Here is a 19597-nt window from a genome sequence, read left to right as displayed (position 1 = left end):
ATGTGCTATAGCCACACGACTGGTTGAGATCTCGTCCTAATCTTGGGTCTCCTAATTCAAGGTCCGGGACTGCTATCCCATAGTGCTCAATATCAGTTTGTTTGTTTGTTTGTTGTTTTTTCATGTGGATCTCTTCCCCTCCATTCAGGATCTCTTTCCAAGAACAGCCTCCTAACTCGCTTTCCAGCTTCCATTTTCTCCAGTTTCTTGATGGGATATTCCTTTTTTTTTTAAAGAAATTTATTGATATATTTTTCACATTCATTGATGGGATATTCCTAATGCACGGTCCAGCCATTTTACTCTTTAAAAAAAAATAACGTGAATGACACTTCTCTCCATTTAGCTCTCCATTGAGTTTATAATACAAGTTCCCCTAGTTTGCATTTAAAGTATTCCAGTGGTCTCTCCTCTCTCCGCCCCTGTCTCTCGGTTGCCGCCTGCTCTAACCCTCGCTTGCCCTGCATTTTTCCTCCTCGGCTCCTTAAGCATTAGATGCAGTCCCTGCGTATTTCTTTCGCAATGTTAAAGGCCCTTTCTGGCTCCTTCGGCACTCCGTAGGGTGTCGTCATCGCGGCGCGACCGCCGGAAGTCTTCCCCAGGTTCGCCGACTCGCAGGCTTTGCCGGGCCTGGCGGAGAGGCCCCGAGCCGCGATGGACGAGCCGGGGGCGGCGCCCCCGGAGAAGCCCGGGGAGGGCTCCGCGGCGGAGGAGGTGCCGGCCGCGGCCGCCGCCACTCCCGAGCCGGCCCCGGGCGCTGCCCCGCCGCCCGACGGGGCCCCGGAGGACCCCGACTGCGAGGAGAAGGAGGCCTCTGCCGAGGAGCCGGAGCTCCGAGGCCAGGAAGCGGCCGATTTCCTCGGTGCCGGCAGGGAGGACTCCTCCGCCCTCCCTCCCGCGGCCAAGAAAGTGAAGATAGAGACCAAGGAGAGGAAAGAGAAGGAGCACAAAGTGGACGAAGACGAAATCCAGAAGATGCAGATCCTGGTCTCCTCCTTTTCTGAAGAGCAGCTAAACCGCTATGAGATGTACCGGCGCTCCGCCTTCCCCAAGGCCGCCATCAAAAGGCTCATCCAGTCCATCACCGGCACCTCGGTGTCCCAGAACGTCGTCATCGCCATGTCCGGCATCTCCAAGGTCTTCGTCGGGGAGGTGGTGGAGGAAGCGCTGGACGTGTGCGAGAAGTGGGGCGAGCTGCCCCCGCTGCAGCCCAAGCACATGCGCGAGGCGGTCCGGAGGCTCAAGGCCCGGGGCCAGATCCCCAACTCGAAGCACAAAAAGATCATCTTTCACTAGTCCGAGAGCTTTGCGAGCCCCGCCCCCCCCCCAGGGAGGAGGCGACTGTTCTTGCCCCCTGCTGCGCAGGGAGCCCTGTTCTGTGTGAGCCCGCCGTCCCCGCCCGGGCAGACGCGAGTCCCAGCCTCGGCCCGCCGGGCTTCCACAGCCGATGCACCCGTCAGAGCAGCAGCATCCTCTTCGCCATTGCCTTCCTCCGCTGTGGCTGTCTAGTTCAGGTTATGTTGGATCATAACTAATAACTGAAAAGGAGACGAGTCCTTATTTATTATACGCTCCTTGCACAGATTTTCAGAGTACCGGTTTCAAAATTCTTCTAAGGAACATTCATCATGATTATTCTCAAAAGTTACCTTATTTTGCAAGATTCCGCCTCGGGACCCTAAATTGCTATATCAGGGCCTCCTGTCTGCAGCAGGCCAGAAATTTGTAACTTGTACAATTTGACAGTTTAGTTTACAATGTTAGTGCATGGTGGAATGATAGAATAAGTTTATTCCTTTGTAAAAACTACACATTATCATGTGGCTTTTGGTGTGTGATCATTAAACTGTTTTCTCATTTGGGAAAGACATTAATTGCCCTCTTCCCCTGAAGTCCTGCTCAGGTGCGACTTGTTTCGGGAAACCTTACCTAATTCTCCAGCTGAAATGGACCTCTCCTATGTATTTCTTAAGGCACTTTGTTTAGACTTTTCCTCCCCTTTTATCTACCTTGTGTCTTAATTGCTTATGTATTTTTTTTTTAATCAATCCTATTAATCTGTAAGATCTTTGAGGGTGTGGATTTCCTGTTTTTTCCACTCTGTGCCCCTAGATCTTGGTATGGTTCCTTATTCATGGTAGACAATTATGTTTGTTGTTGATTTTGTCATTGGGGAAAACTGAGACAAGGACTTCTCAGTTTGTTCAATTCAGCAAGCATGTATTATGTAGCTTCTTTGTGCCCAATCCTGTATTAAGCATTATAAATAAAAGAAAATATAACTCCAGCATTCAAGGAACTTGTAGTCCTGTTGGAGAAACAATGTGTGATGAAATAGCTTAAATAATATTTGACTCATTGCCCTCAACATTCTGTTGGTTGCTAAAGCCTATTATTTCTACCACTGAAATATGTCACTATTACCTCTTCTTCCATTCCCATTACTAAGCCCATTTGAGGTTTACATGACTAAAATATTTAGTAGTCACTATCCTCTTCCCCTCTAATTTATCCAACACTGCTTTTTCTCTTCATAATGCTTACATTCCCTCTATCATGATAATAGTTTGTATCTTCCAACACTTTATTCAGAACCCTCAATAATATTCACTTAGTGATCTCACCAAGTTCCATGAATTCAATTATTTCTGAGCAAATGATCAGATTTGTCCAGCACTAACCTTTCTGTCAAGGGTAGCTACATGGCACAGTGGATTGAGTCCTGCCCCTGGAGTCAGAAAGACCAGAGTTCAAATGTGATCTCAGACACTGGCTTTTTGATTCTGGTTAAGTCATTTATCCTGGTTTACCTCAGTTTCCTCATCTGTAAATATGAACTGGAGAAGGAAATGACCTTCCATTCTAGTATTTTTGCCAGGAAAATACCAAAAAGGAGCTACAAAGAATTAGAAATGGCTGAAAGCTAAACAGCTTCTCTGCTGACCCACTTTTTTTTTCCTCTGGTTGCCATTTGGACATCTCAAAGTGGATGTTCCATATGCATTTTAAACTTAACATGTCCAAAACTGAGATGACATTATCATCATCTTTTTTCACCAAACCCTCCCCTTTTTCTGTCTCCTATATTCCTATTACAGGTCCTTCTATCCTAGTCATCTAGATTAGTAATTAAATGTTATCCTCAGTGCCTCACTCTCATTCCCATATCCAATCAGTTGCCAGAGCCTGTTTTTACTGTGTTGTATATGACCTCTTTGACTTCATGCCATAATAGCTACCATCCCTGATGGTGAGGTCTTTATCACTGCACTCTTGGATTGAATAAAAAAAAAAAATCCTGTTTGGTTTTGAAAGCCTTCATAATCTGGGACCTTTTTATGTTTCCATTCTTTTTATACCTTATTCCCAACGTAGGCCTCCTTGCTGCCCCAAGAACAAGGTGTCTTCTCCCATATCTAGAATAGTTTTCATTCTGGCTGCTTTAAGTCCTAAAATCCTATCTTTTACAGGATGTTTTTCCAAGTCTCTCAATTCTAGAGCCTTCTTTCTCTTAATTTATTTTTTAACTTATCCTGTGTGTAACTTATTTGTACGTATTTATTTGCTTGCTTTCTCCCCCATTAGATTGCTCCTTGAGGACAGGGGCTATCTTTTGCCACTTTTTATACTTAATATATTAAGCGCATCATCGACATTTACCATAGTGTCTACCACATAATAGATGTTTAATAAATGTTCATATCGTTGGTGCACACACACACACAAGCATATGTGCCAGAGAGCAGTTTAAGATTATTGAAATATGCCGCATTACTTTTGACATGTGGTCCAGCCTATTCTTTTCTGACGATTCAATTCTGGGCCTTGCTTAATCTGTTCTGCTGGTCTCAGGTGTTTGTATTGATTGCCACATGCTAGATATAATCTGAAGAACAAATATTTTACCCATTTTCTTCCATGTATATTATTGGGCTTGCTTCTTTTAAGTGGTAGTGGATTCATTGAGGAGATCTTATAGCATATTTCTTAAAGGATGCTAAAAATCCCACATATGCTCTTTTCAATGAGTCATGAATGTGACTTGAAATTTCTGAGACTTCTCAAGGCGTGCTTTATGCCTATAAGATCTTCCCCCCCCCCCCCCCCAGATCTTCCCATTTGAAATTCTACCCCTTCTTCAAAATCTCACTCAAAAATCACCTCCCATAATATTTCCCCAAATTGCCTCAAATGAAAGTAACTTCTTTTGTGAATTTCCATAGCCCTTAATCTATACTGTTGGGATATTTTACTTTATATGTTTATATACATGGCTTCTTTTTCTTAATTGTAAGCTTCTAGCATGTAGCCTTTCACACTTGGCAAATAATTGTTGCCTGAATGAAGTAGTTAGTGAGTAGTGTCATAATGCTTTGTCATAGATATATAGATTGTAAATTACAAATGTTCAAAAAACTTTAATATAAAAAAGAATATTAGTAAAATAGTTAAAATTCAGGTGCTTTCACTAGTTTGCCCCCAAAAGCAAATTGGTGTGAGTTTCAGGGGGAAAAAGGAGAGTTGGTATTCTTTAGAATCCAAGGCAACTATCTAAAGTTTTGAAAATCTATATTAGATAATCCGTTCTTTTGCACATAGACTATTCCTCTTCTATTTATTCACTCACTCATCTATTCAGCCAACTATTCTAACTTTATTTTCTACAGCTATAGCAGATGGTTACAATTTTTGACAGATCAATGAGGAAATAGCACTAAGCTAGAGGAGTAGTAGGACCATGTGACAGAAAACATAATATTCTAAGACAGAGTTGGTATTTTCTGATTTTTCCTTATTTATGGTACAAGGTATCCCAAAAGTCTTAGTGCATTTTAGAAAATCTTAACAGTTTTTGAAACACCCTGTATTTGAGTTACATAAGTGTGAAAAGTAGAAAAGCATACAGCATTTGGAGTCAGAATAGTGGCTTCTAATCTTGGCTCTGCTGCTGACAACCTATGTGACGTTGGGAAAACTAATGCCTCTTTCATCTCAGTTCTCTAGTCCTAATCCTATTTTGAAGGCATATGATTGCTTTTTTTTTTTTTTTTTTTTTTTGCTAAATTTCCCCCCTCCCATATTTGTTCTCGATATAGTTGATGAACTCCAGAAAAGAGTACACCAGTCAGAAAATTCAGTGCCACCTCCACCACCTCCTCCTCCACCACTTCCTCCTCCACCTCCTAATCCAATCCGGTAAGTAGGTTGGTAAAGATTACCTTAAATTTGAAACCAAATATAACAAAGCACTTGGATTTCCTTATAACCACAGCATTTTTCAAGACTGTTTTATACCTAGATGGGGGGTCCCATAGGCCATTCCCAGCTACCAAGGATATTGATTGCTCTTATGCTCAGTTCTGACCTATGGCATGGTTCTTCTAGTTGCATGTCTACACTCAGTTTGTTATTAATTTCTTCAAGTAGGGAGGGCCTCCAGATCATCTATAAAGAGGGCTCAGGTCCAAAACAGGTGAAAGCATCAATGCAGATTAGTAGTAGGATCAGAACTATTCATAGTCCCTGTATTTCTAGCTTATCTGAGGAAAGAATCAATGAAAAGGCTTATATATCTTAGCAGGGGTCCTCAAACTTTTTAAATAGGGGCCCAGTTCACTGTCCCTCAGACTTTTGGAGGGCCGGACTATAGTAAAAACAAAAACTTTGTTTTGTGGGCCTTTAAGTAAAGAAACTTCATAGCCCTGGGTGAGGGGGATAAACATCCTCAGCTGCTGCATCTGGCTCATGGGCCGTAGTTTGAAGACCCCTGTCTTAAAGTTTTAAGAAATTGCAAAGGTAGATGGTGAGCAGTCATATTGTGCTCTGAAAACTTTTATGAAGATAGTGAGTGTATTACTTGAAAACTTTTTTTTTGGTATGGAGAATATCTAACTGGCCTAAGTACACAAGGAAGAAACATTCCATTGATACACAGCTTTCATATGTTTTAAAGTTCCAAAATCCTCCAAAGTTTGAGGAGGTAGTAAGATTGGCTTATTTTTTCTCCCCATTATTGTTTTCTGCCTTTAGAAATTTAGTATGATTTTCCATATCAGGTGGGGTTGTCTACAGATAAGAGCTTTTTTAGATTTTATATACCGGTTTTTTTTTTTTCCTTTTTGAGCTGTTTAAAATTTTGCACTTATCTTAAGTTATCCTTTACCAAAAAATAGTCTTGAGAATTACCTTAACTATGAAATTGAAAGTAATTTTGAGAACATTCTAGATATGAAGATTTATATTTTATTATCTAATTGCACATTTGGCTTCTTAATTGTTTTTGCTTCATAGATGATAATTATTTTTTTTTTTAATCTAAAGCAATCCTTACAGTACTTTTATAGGATCATGGATTTGAAACTAGACAGTGCCTGAGAGGTTGTTTAGTTCAATTCCCTCCTTTTACAGGTGAGAAATTTGAGGCTCGCTCAGATAAGTAAAAGAAAAAGTGAATGATTCAAGGTCTCACAAACAGTAGCAGACCAAGTTCTCTGACTCTAAACTCAGCATCCTTTCTACTACAGTTCACTCTATGTCTAGGCACAGAGGCATACCACATTTTTTTGTGTTAAAAAATTCTATAGTTTCTGATAAGGAAGTGATATCAGTTTTATTATGTTCTTGATCTCCATTTAAAAGATTTATGCTCATTAAGAGGAGCTAAACATTATTATTATTATTATAGAAATTATGTTAATTTCAGAATTATGAAAAAAATGTCATCATGGAGAGGAATTCTCCTGCTCCTTTTCTTTTTTTTTTTTTTGAAAGGTCTCTTATGTCCATGATACGAAAAAGATCCCACCCTAGTAGTAGTGGAGCCAAGAAAGAAAAAGCAGTTCAGCCAGAAACTGGTAAGTGTCACCTTTGTTCACTTTATTCAGTTACATGTTTGTCATTTATGCATGAATTACTGTTCCATATGAAATCTCGTTGACTCTGAAATGTTGATAATAAAGTTTGTGAATAGACATATGATGTAGTTATGCCACAGGGGTTTTTATAGCAATCCTGAACAATTAGTCCTTTAGGTATTGACAAAAGGCTCAGGAGACTTGGGAACTAAGGTCTTCCCACTTGCTGTCATTCCTGGAAATAGAAATAGCCTTAGAATGGCAGGGAAGCACAATCCTGGTCTGAGGATTATTGGATTCAAAAGTAGCCCTACTTCTGGCAGTTTGTCAGCGTTACCTTGTTCATTCATGGTTAGCATTTCCCTCTTAAGCTATTTGAACTTGTCTCTCATTTCATCTTTCTTTAGGATGATTATATTTACTTTTAAGATTCAATAGGGTCACAGAATAAAATGTATTTCCCCTGAAGCTGACTATATATTGAATATATTATCCTCAAATGTACCCCTTAATGATATTAAAGTATCTAGTATTCTAAATTCTATCAATCTCTAAAAAATTTTTTTATTTAAATGCAAAAATGTTTTCCTTCTGACTGCTGTTGCCTTTAGATTGTTGCTTTATGAAACTAAGTATAAATATTTTTATAGTTATAATTCTTTGATAGCTTTTGAAAATAATTTTGGATTTGTCCTTAGTATTTTAAATGGTAGCTGTGAATAACTTTAAAATCATAATGGTAGAAAGGATTCATAGTACCTTATTAAAACATGCATATTAAACATCATTCTCTATGCTCATAGTGGTGATTTATCTTTTCATACATCTTACACATGATAGTTATATCGTAAATATATGATAGAATATACAAATGGGAAAATTTTAAGATTTCAACTGTGGAACTTTCTATTGTGTTCATAATTGGTGATTGGAATGTCTAATCTAGGGTTCAGTTGCAGCATAACTTGCATACTTGGAATTACATCCTAAAGTGGTCCTTGAGATCATTTGTACTGTGACTTCCTTGGGAATAGGAGCCCAAGAAAACTGGTTTCTTGTTACCCAACTTTAGTTATCACTGTTTGGTGAAATAACTTATGGTTAGTTTAATCAGGGTGTATGCCATTATGAATTTAAAAGAGTTTAATTTTATGATGAAGAATCAAAACTTAGTAGGCCAAATTTTGTCTCCTAAGAAATGTGTCTGTTGAGTTTAGGCTCTTACTAGTTCCTTACCAAATGGGCTTCCAGTCAAAATAAGTACAGAGCTAGGGAGAAAAAATTAGGTAATAATAGAACATTATTAAGAATGTTTTTCTGCTAATTTTTTCTTACTTCCTTATTTTTCAAATAGGTCTTAAATATTTAAGCCTCAATTATAATGGCATTAGGTTAACGAGTCAAGACTAACCTCACCAGCACTATTTCCTAGGAAAATTTGATTATTTTGTGGATAGTTCAATTACATAAAACTTCTTGTCTTCATTTGTCATTTTTCTTTAATTTCCAGCAACCTGGATATTTCTTTTGTCTCTTTGATTACGAGGTTTTGTGAGACAATTATTCATTCTGTCATTACAGAAAGAATTAAAAAAAAATATATTCCATGAGTTCTCTGTAGGCTGTTCTTCCATATTTTGTGGAGTCAATCATTTTGAAATTTGTATTCTATATTTTTTAGCTAGTTCAACAGACTACATAAATGAGGGTGAGAAGGAAAAAAATATATGTGTGTATGTTTGTAGATTATTCTAAGTTTGCATTGTATTTGTGTGGATAATTTTATGTCTTTTCCCCCTATAGTTGAAAAAAAAAAACACACCTAAGGAAATAAATTCTCATTTTACATCTTTATAGGATATAGTCATCCATTTCTGAATCATCAATATTATCCTAACCAACGAGTATAAGAGACTGTTTAAAATTCCTATTATGTTAGATGTTTTAGACAAATGAAATAGCTTTGACCATAATGTTCCATCTGTCTGCCTTAATTGGCTTTTGTCTTGTGTGATTAATTGGGCTTTAGTCATGTCTTCCAGAGTGCTGATGAGTTAGTAGGAAGTGTTTTACTATCAATTGCCATGCAATTTTTCCATCCTAATTCAGAATGGTATTTTTTTTTTTAATTTAGCATTTTTCAGAAACCACTTTTTAGTTTTCAGTGAGTCATTTATCTGTAAACGTGCCAAAATGGTAGACCCGAGGTTTGTGTTATCCAGTGAAATGCAGAAGGTATTGATTTTGCCCATAATAATTTATTGGTATATCTCAGTTTCTTGACATCTTGCATCTATGAACTAACAATACATTAAGGCGTCAAGAAAGTTCCAAGTTGTGGCAGTATGTGAAAAATAATAAACAACACTCTGGCCTTGGTAAATATAAAAATATGTGTATGTATGCACACACATATATACATATATTCTTATATATATGTACATACACACACATATATATTCTTATATGTATGTACATACACATATAAGTAACTACTGACCTACTATGCTAGAATATATACATTTTCTTACTTTGTGAACAAGAGTATCCATTTGGGAGATAATTAGCTGGTTGTTAAGGGTTCCACAAGTCAATAACAATGTAAAAGGTAAAATGCCCGTTCTGGAGATAGATCCTGGCATTATTAGTACTAAAGAGAGACAACTGGCTTGGGCACATGGATTCTAATCCCAATTCAAAAACTGAGACTTTTCGACTTCTAAGGCATAATAAGCCAAATAAGCAAAATATTAAGTACTATTCAAAATTAGTTAAGAACACATACTTTAAAATAATACAGCATTATTATAGCAAATGACCTTGAACTGGTAACTTGTTTCAAGTACAAATTCTAGATATCTAGATAAATATCTAGAATCTAGATAAATCTCAGTTCATTTAATAATATTTTGGGATTAGCCTGTGGTGTAGATAAACTTTCTTTTAAAATTTAATTACTTAGTTGAAATTGTTGTTGGATTTATGTTTGTGTCCAACAGGAAATTTAAAATGCCTTTAACAGACTTGTGTGAATATCATGCGAGTCATCAGTAAAAAGTAGTAATGAAGAAAAATAGACTTATTTGTTTCTGTCTGGATTTTCTCCAATGAGGAAAATATATCTTATGTATTTTCAGTCAAACCTGTGATACTTCCTTCCCCTTTACACTAATTTCTTGGAGGGACAATATATGACGTCTGCCAATAAGGTATAAAATCCCCTTCAAGGAAAAAAGGCATGATTATTTAGGATTAAGTGCAAAGTTGGGTTTAATAAGATCTGGAGAAATTCCAGAACTGAACCAAGTATTCAGTAATAAGTCTATAATTATGCTGATAAATAGGGCAAAATTTATTTTAATTGTTTGATGTGGGAGAGTCATTATTGACTTAAATACCTTAATTTAAAAAGACCACCACAACAAAAACCTTCCCATTATTATGACTCAGCTCTGTTATAGAAACTTTGCTACCTGACTGCTGTTCATTTGAATAGGATCATGGTGTTCTGTGATTCTTGGCATCTGAATAGTGACTGTGTGGTGTGGCACATTGCAATCTTTCTAAATCACAAATTGTAGAAAAGTAGCAATGGATTGAAAAGATAATTCTCATTTCACAGTGGAAAAAATATTTCTTCTTACAGTTTTCCTGGGCTTTCTTCATTTGAAACTAAATGAAATGTGTTTTCTTTGAACAGTAGAAGAAGTCACAGACCTGAAGAGACAAGCAGTTGAAGAAATGATGGATAGGATTAAGAAGGGTGTTCATCTTAGACCAGTTAATCAAGCAACCAGGCCAAAGGCCAAGGTATATAACAACTAAATCCTCTTTCTTTTTTCTCCCATTTTTTGTGCTTACTTTAGAAATGAAAAATGGAACATGGAGTAATACCTTTATAGAAATAATGTCAAGGAACAGGACTGATATGGATATTCTAATGCAGTTGCATTATTTCAAGATTTATTTTTGTGCAATTTTACCTTGGGAGGACATAATTTTTGTTCCATAGCAAAACCCAATCTATGCAATATTCATGATATTCTAGTTCTTTTTTTTTTCCTTATTAAAGGATAATGACATTAAATTAGTTATCTCACAAACAAAAGACAAGGTGTGAGGTAGTCCTTCTCATCATACTGTCTGTCCTTGGTCCCTTGATTTTTTCATTTGATTAAGATTCATTTAGAAGATTTACAGTGCCAGAACAATAAATATATTTTTGAAAAATACTGAAAAGATCCAGAGTTGCTACTTTCAAAAAATTTAAGTCATCAAATTCTCTCTAAGACAGAGGTGAAAAAAATATACTGGAAAATCATTTGGTCCAGAAACTTCCCCACCTAAATGAATGAACTCTCAGGGTCCTTGAAATTCTTTGATACAATGATTAACATCTCACTCTTCTTTTTACGTTGTATTCCTGTCTTATAGAAATGATGCTAGGAGATTTTTAAAAATCACTTTGATGGACAATTTCTTCCCTTTAATTAGAGCTTTCTGAACAGTTTTCTCTCTCCTTCCCTCAATTTAAAAGCTCTTTCTTACCCTCAAGAGTGCCTTTTTGTGCCTTTCAGAGTTTGCTAGGTTTTATTAGAATCAGATGTTCTGGACCTACATTTTTGCCATAAGTAGAAAGCAAATTTAGCTAGGCTGCTATCAGAGTGACCACTGTGTGTAGGTCATCCCAAGTGAAGTAAGGAGATGGGAGAGCAATTTTCCATATTTCAGCTTGGACTGATCTGAAAGTAACTGATCAATAGAAAGTAACTTATTTCTACGCGAGAATGTTCATTCCTACACCAATAACACAAAAAATGTCAAAACAGCTTCCCAACCAAGATAAAGAATTTTCAGCTGGTAAGATGGCTTAAGCCCCCTGAGAATTTACAGCTGGTAAGATGATTTAAGCTCACTGGCTCAAGTTGTTTCTATTGTTTGGGCCTCTTAACCCTTTGGTGCTATGGTCCACTGATCTAAACTCCTCTCCCTCCAAAAAAGTATTGAATTAGGAATTAGGAGATCTAGGTGGTAGTCTTGAACCTGTCACCCAGATTCAAACTTTGCCTTTCTGAGCACTTCCTTCATGAGCCTGTGCAAGTCACTTAAAGTCCCAGGGTCTCAGTTTCTTCATCAAATGAGGGAGCTCAATTAGCTGGCTTTTAGGTCCCATATTGTCTTAAGACACCTGATTCAAATAGATATTGATTGTGTATACTAGTAATGTTTACCTGAAAATCATACCACATTTTGTTTCTCAGTTTATAAATAAAGTAGAAATAATACAGAGTGTACATATCTCATTGGAAGGATTGTAGTAGTAGTGATTAGAATGCATATGAAAACACCATAAAAATGAAAGGCCATTTTTTAAAAGAATATTTTTTTATAACTTAATAAACTCAGCTATAGATAAGCAAACCTGATTTATTACAAAACAAAAGTAATATACTGACCCAAATAAATCTTAAATTATGTTTTATAGGAAGAAATGTTTTTTAAAAAGTTATTATTCTTAAATTTATCAGTATTTAGCTATGTTCCTCCCACCCCCACTTTTGGTATATCACCTTTTTTTCTTCTTCATATGACTCTTTCAGCAGTTACACATTATTTAAAGTCAGTTCAATATCTGGAAAGAAACTGAACAACGATCAGTGGACTACTGGGTTTTTCGATGGTAATAATTAACCTGTGTAGATTTAGTTTTGACTTAACTGGTCAATACATTTTTTTTTTTAATAACCTTCACGCTTGATGCATGCTACAATCCAAGCTCCTTTCTGCATTATCATCCCTGCTCATCTGTCGCACTAAAAGTGAAGAGAGTGTATGTTCACAGCTTCCTTCCAGTTGGCTGGCTTGGGCAGTGAGTTCAAGAGCACCAGCTTTCTGGCTGAACAATTTGCATTCATAGGCCTGCCCAGAGGCCATGTTTTCTAAATGAATTTGTGGATGCTGTGATTAAGCTAGTATCTCCCAAAGCTTTTGACTGGCACTGATGGCATGTGGCATCTTTAAGGAAAACTTTTGGCAGTGAAAATTTAGTTCCTTTGCTCAATCTGCATTTAAATAACAACAAAAATTCCTTTCTGTCTCTCTCTCTTTTTCTCTTTCTGTCTCTCCCTCCCTCTCCACCCTTTCCTTCCCTCCACCCTCCCACTGCCTGATTGTCTCTCTTTACATTTTTTTTCTTTTTCTTTTTTACTGAGGAAGGTGGGTTTGAGGCCTCCTGGGTCTTTTAAAGTAGAGGAAGTGGCAACCCTAGGACATTTAACTTAATTAATTGTCTGTAACTTAATTGTTGTCTTCCTCAATTTCCTCTTCTATAAATTGTTGATAATAAATGCCTACCATAGAGAGTTCTATCAAATGATATAATGTTGGTAAAGTATTTTGCAGAACTTAAAAATGCTATATAATAGCTATTATTATTATTATCATTAACATTTATAATTATGATATTGGTTTTTCTTGATCACTACCTTTTTGTTAGAGGAAACAATAGGAAAATTGGAGATCTTCTGCATCACCATCTTTTCTTTGAAGGCCTCACATCAAAATTGATCTTCATAGTCAACTTCATCAGTTGAGCATTAACAGGAATTTTTGCCAGGTGCAAACTTCGGATCCACTCATCTTCACATTCTTTTTCACTCCATTCTAGTATAGTGGAAAGAATCGTGCTGGGAGTTAGTAAAATTCAATTCTAGTTCCTACTGTTCAGCTTTCTAGCTACATAACATTGAAAAACTATCTTAACATGTTCAAAGTTTCAGTTTTTGTTTATAAAATCAGGAGGAAAAGAGGGACTAGATTTTGAAAGATCCTTCCAGCATTGACCATTCTGTTTCTGAATCTCTCTGCCCACCGTCCCTTCATAGGGAAAAGAGATGGCATTCAGTGATAATCTGGGGTAGATAATTGTCCAGCTAGATCAAAAAAAAAAAAAAAAAAAAAAGATAGAGAATGAGTTTTCTGTCCTTTTGCTTGCTGCTTCTTCAGTATAGATGCTTCCCATTCTTCTTGACAAGAGGCATCAGTAATTAAAATGAGAAAGTGTGTTGAAAACAGCCCTGAGAAGACCTAGAAGAAATGTTTGAAAGTTATTATTTAATATACTTCTTTGCACAGTGATGTTAATCAAATTAAATACAAAGTCAAATTATACATTCCCAAGTCCATTATCTTGAGTTTGCATGGAAACATAGTGTGGTGAACAGAGAGGAGAAGCTTTGGAGTCAGGAAAACCTGGATTTCAAGTCGAACTCATACAAACTGGCTGGGTCACAAGGTCAAGTCAAGGTCACATCTCTCAGTGTCTTGGGTTACTCTCCAAGTTACAGAGGAAGTGTAACTTTGACTTGGATTGGGTAGTTCACACTGCTTTAAACAATTGATTTTTAATTTGCCATTTAACTGTTCCATGGGAACACTAACATTTCTAATTTTATTTTTTTCTTATCCTAAGAAATGGCCCTAACAAAATGATGCAATTCATGTATGTTGCCAGTATAACCCATAGCACCTTTTGACAAATGTATATTTCTGTGGCTTAATAGTTTTAAATTCAGAATAATACACCTGCTGTTTCTGTCTCCTCCCCACCCCTTTCCCCATTTAATTATAGCCAGAATCTTCAAAAGGCTCAGAAAGTGCAGTGAATGAACTAAAAGGAATACTGGTAAGAACAAACCTTAGCTTATCTTCATTCACTTTCATTTAGTGGAGGATTAGAGGAAAGTGTTCTTATAAAGCTGATTTTTTTTCTGAATAATTACATTTGATATATTTGAGACCTTTTTTTGAGGCCATGTTTCTTTCTCTGATTATTTGCTTTGTTCCATATTTATTTTCCCTTTCTTTTTCACAGGTGTTAATAACATATCAAATAACACATTTGTAATTTCCATTTGAGAGTTAGCCCTAATCACTTTTTATACTCGTACTAAATTGCCAAAATAATTGTTTCCTATTCTTTCTTTTTCTACCCTCAAGTTCCAATTTGAAGATAAAATGTTGGCCCATATGTTACAAATGTCATGCTTGTTAGTTAATAGAAATACATTAGGACTCTTTAGAGAGATAGAAGTTTGCTTAGTGTATGAGAAGAAAATTCTGATGTTCATGTGGAAATTTGAGCATACCCCAAATTTGTTGGAACTACTAATTAATAGATTTAGTACCATCCATTCTCATTTGTATTTTTCTTTTAAACCTTTGATGACAAATTATACATTAAAATATTAATTTGTAAACAATTGAATTTATCCTCCAAAAGAAATTCAAAGATATTTTTAAAGTTGCTTAATGTCCTTATCTTTAGTCATTGTTCTCTATTCTATAGTTTAGTAATGTCTGTGAGCCATCACTGAATTTATAAATGAATGTTACACTAGCTTGAACAATCATCGAGTTTTCTGTAGCAAACTCATTGCTTGGAAAGTGTTTAGGATACAAGGATTCTATTCTCAATACCAGTTATTATGCACAGTATGTCAACTAACATGGGGGCGGGAGGTGCAGGACTAAATACTCCTGTGTTTGTTGTTACTGTGCTAATTATGCATTTCATGCAGACATCCACATAATTGTCGTAAACAAAATTATTTTCATTAAGTCTGTCTTTAAATTGTAGACTTAAAAAGCAAAATAGCTCAATTATTTGCTTTAGTTTTAGGTGAGTAGGATTAGCTCTGAAGTGATGCATATCATTGGTTAACAGGGGTGGTTCAGTCAACCTACAGAATAGCAAATTTAAGCTGTTGTACAATAAATATGGTTATCTAAGAGGACTCTTATGCAGAAAACTCTCTATTTGTTGTTCTACTAACAAGAACTTTCTATAAGCCAGGATTTCTACTTGTCCTAGTAAGATGAAATGGAAAGAATGCTGGAGCTTGAAGTCTGGAGACAGGTTCAAATCCTTGCTCTAGCACTTGACCAATGTATGATCTTCTGCAAGTTAGATCATATATCATCTCCTCAAACCTTTAGATTTTTCTTCTGTAAAATGGGGATAATAGCAGCACTTACTTGTCTCACAAGGTTGTTGTGGGAAAGTACCTTTGAAACTTTTCAGCCCTAGAGGAATGTGAATTATTATTGTTTACTGTGTAATAATTATTGATATTAATAAAAAATGTCAGACAATATAAGATCCTAAAGAACCTTCTGAATTATCAAAGATTAATGATATATTTAATGTAGTTTTAAAATATCATATTTTAAATTAAAAAATAAATCTCAATCAGACCTCTTAGGGATATATGGCAACTCTAATAACTTCCATTTCCCAATAATTCTGGAAAACAAAGTTAACTTCTTTCTAATGGTAAGAACTTTGTATCTTTTTGAGGTAGAATTATATATAAAATAAGTCTTATATCCTCCAATGTCCAGTTTTTAGAATTTCAGTAAAATGTAGAACAGGCAAACCATTCAAACAAAAAATGTGCTCTTATGAAAACTAGCATTTTCTTTTACCTTCCAATATCTATATTGAGGATTCATTTTTTATGTTCAGAAGATGAACCACTTTACTAATTTAAAGAACCCTTCCCCCCCCCCCCCCCCAACCTCCCCACGAATGTTTGGTATGTAGATTCAGGAAATATTGGATTCACCAAATTTTATATGCTCTGCTGCTAGTTGGTCTCAGGTACATCTTCTACTATTATGAAATGACTGCTCTCATAAAATGTGACTAGAAACTGCTTTTTTTTTTTAACCTGATGCCTAACTTTATTGATGCTAGTGCTTTGCAAACACATTTTATGTTCTTTCAGCTCTTTAAATTCCTTTAAAAAAGAAAAAGATAAAAAAGATGCAGAGCTTTCCTGGAAAGGAGAAGCAGTACATATTGAAGCCCAATAGTGTCTTATCCTTTAGGGCCAAGATGATCATTAAAAATCCTTGAACAGTGTAGGGCAAAAGGGAAAGGCATAGTTCGGCTCATCAGATGAAAGATGTCCTAGAGGTTTCTGTGCTGAATGCAGAGTCCTTAGTTGTGAAAAGCACAGTGACATTCAAGCCTACTGCACATAGTCAGGTCATAGATTATTGTCAAGGGTACATTTGAGAGAACTTAAGGAACCTAGTTCTATTCTAAATGAAACATAGAACAAATTATTTTGTAAATTATGAAGTTAGACCATTTTCTCAAATTCAGTTCCTCTACTTTTTAAAGTTATGTTTGTTGTCACTGAACTTGTCATAAATTGTAAGAATTTTGAAAGCCATTCTACTCTGTTAAACATTAGGAGTTTGGTTTTTTTTCCTGTTGAGTAACATTTTCAGAGAGTATAACTTATGATCTATTGAGTGAAAGAATTAAATTAGTTTATCTTTAAGTTTGACGTTGGCTCTATTAACTTTGTGAGCCTTCAATTGCAAGTCAAGTCAACAAATATTTATTAATATTATTAATTGTCTAGTATTGAAAATGAGTAATAGATCAAAAATTTGCTTCCCAAGTACAAATGTGAATTATACAGTGACACCTCTTTCATTTAGTATTGTTACTTTTTAGTCCTTAGTTAAACCAAATGTATTAGCATTTTGATGAAGGAAGAGATCTTGGCTTTGAGAGATCTGGAATCTACTAGGAAATTAAATTCTCACGCCTTGAATTTTGTGGGGGTAATTCAATTTAAAAAAAGAATGAAGGTGAGAGAGTGTTTCTGTGATCCAGACAAAAACCAGTGACTTGGATAAAAATAGAGGTAGCATTCTTACCACACTTGTGGGTGATATAAAGCGGTGTGTATGTATGTGTGTGAGAGAGAGAGAGAAGGAAGAAAAGGAGAGAGGAAGGGAATGAGTGAGTATTTATTAATCACTTAGTATGTTTAGGTCCATATGGCTAATTTCTGGGGATATAATTTTAAGCAAAATGGTCTATTCAATGAAGATGCTTAATAAAAACTGGGATTGGAAGTGGGAAGCACAAGATTCAGGGTTAATAAAGGCTAGACTGATGTCATGATAATCAATGAAGACAGTAACCTCATTCAAACTCTAGCACAAGAAATTTTAAGTGATAAAGAATGATCATTTGGGTACATAAATGATGCCAGATCTATCATTCCCTATAATCAAATCAGTATTGTGCTTTTAAAAGTCTTACCTGTAATACAGGTAAGATAAAATCACTGAGCATCTCATGAAAAATAAAATGGGTTGGTAGTTTTTAATATTTGACATCTTGGAGGGTATATTCTTATATATAAATGTAAAGAAAAATAGTAGTGATTGTGTGTGTGTGTGTGTGTGTGCGTGCGCGTGCGCGTACACGTATAATGTCTGTTTGTGGAGATGTTTTCATTCATCTCCATTCAGAAATTTCACCACAGAGGAGTTAGATCAAAAGAACTTAGAGTTACCAGGTCCCCTCTATCTTTCTTAAAGCTATAGTAAGCATGGATAGTGGGAAGGACAACTTTTGTGCCTTCTACTTCTTCTAGAATCTTTTGGGCTTTGGATATAATCTACTTAACTCCATTAAGAAAAATGGAATGAAGACCACCTTCTTTCTTTCCTTCATCCCCTAACACCCTCTTCCCCCACCCCATCCCTACTCCCAAAGAGCTAGATTGCTTCATTTTCTAATTCTGAATCATGGTGCATTTGATGCACCCACTCTTCTGGGAGCCAGCTTGAGGTTATGATAGACCTCTTTTGGCAATAATTCTACTTGCTTTGAGCAGCAAATCAATGAATCAAAAGTCATTGTATTTGAAGGATCAGCTACAGTTTTTTTCCAAGTACCACAGGATTTGGGTTCCTTGACACATGGCTGCCATGTCAAGATGTGCTTCTCTCTAAGGTGAGTTCATCACATTTGTTCTCTTCCACATTGACTCCACAAACATCAGAAATTGGATCATTGATGTACAGAACTTTTCCATTTTTGAACTTCATGCAGGAAGTAGTTCATAAAGAATTACAGTTATTGTCTTCTTTCCATATGAAACTTACCATCTACATCTTCAATAGCATCTTTTAACTTCCTAAAAAGGTCATAGGTAAAAGAGATCTCACAGTGTTCTACGGAATTCAAACCACTTTTTTGTTCTCTTTTGGTTCTGTAATAGATATTTGTGTTTTGTTTCTAAATTCCATTCAAATTCTGGTAATGATTTTGTTGTTTGAATTTATAAATTTGTCTGTGTTGTATTAAGACATTAATCTTTTGTTTGTTTTGTTTTGTTTTTACTTTAGGAGACACTTAACACATCTGCTAGTTCAAGAAACTTAAAATCTCTTGATACTGAAAACAGTGAAACTGAGTTAGAAAGAATTTTACGGCGCAGAAAGGTGACAACAGAGCCAGATAGCAGTAGTAAGCTGGTTTGAATTCTTCACAGTCCTACTCTTCAATTTCTATAGTATCTGTCTTTAAATTAGTTCTTTAAGTATGAAAAAAATCTCTTCTTAATTATTGAGCAAATTTTCTAATGTGAGTGAGAAGTATCGGATGGACACATGAGGAAGTTAAGACCCAGAGAAGTGAGTCATTTCTCCCTCTCCCTCTGGGTCAGTTGGATTAGGCAATATCTAAAATCTATGCTAGCTTCAACTTTCTATGATTAATGTCACTACTAGTAATGACTTAGATTTATATAGAAATTTACATATATTTTCATGTTTATCTTCAAAATAATCTTGACTTAGTAGTAAGTTTTATTACCTTTATTTTATAAAGAAAGAGCAGAAAATTGGGGAAATCATTGGTGTGACCA

At 35.9% G+C, this 19597-nt stretch overlaps 2 protein-coding genes across 3 annotated transcripts in view; both read left to right on the top strand.

Annotated features, from left to right (window-relative positions):
• The window catches only part of SHTN1 (shootin 1), a 106043-nt gene that overhangs the window by 66432 nt on the left and 20014 nt on the right, over positions 1 to 19597 (top strand). Inside the window, exons 11-15 of one of the 2 annotated variants that reach the window (XM_031955926.1) lie at positions 5097 to 5196; positions 6772 to 6854; positions 10555 to 10664; positions 14485 to 14538; positions 19077 to 19197. In XM_031955926.1, the coding sequence (XP_031811786.1) occupies positions 5097 to 5196; positions 6772 to 6854; positions 10555 to 10664; positions 14485 to 14538; positions 19077 to 19197 (468 nt within the window). The remainder of the gene's footprint in view (positions 1 to 5096; positions 5197 to 6771; positions 6855 to 10554; positions 10665 to 14484; positions 14539 to 19076; positions 19198 to 19597) is intronic. The other variant, XM_031955927.1, reaches the window with a different exon arrangement.
• LOC116421898 (transcription initiation factor TFIID subunit 11-like) lies at positions 565 to 2290 on the top strand. Its single transcript, XM_031955929.1, has one exon. The coding sequence runs from the start codon at positions 655 to 657 to the stop codon at positions 1294 to 1296; it is 642 nt and encodes a 213-aa protein (XP_031811789.1). The 5' UTR covers positions 565 to 654; the 3' UTR covers positions 1297 to 2290.

Source organism: Sarcophilus harrisii, chromosome 2 (genome assembly GCF_902635505.1).
Source record: "Sarcophilus harrisii chromosome 2, mSarHar1.11, whole genome shotgun sequence".
NCBI classification, from domain to species: Eukaryota; Metazoa; Chordata; class Mammalia; order Dasyuromorphia; family Dasyuridae; genus Sarcophilus; species Sarcophilus harrisii.
This window is presented reverse-complemented; position numbering and strand designations above follow the sequence as displayed.

Bases quoted from the DNA above. Each gene is read 5' to 3' on its own strand.
- LOC116421898 (XM_031955929.1), top strand. From the start codon at position 655: ATGGACGAGCCGGGGGCGGCGCCCCCGGAGAAGCCCGGGGAGGGCTCC.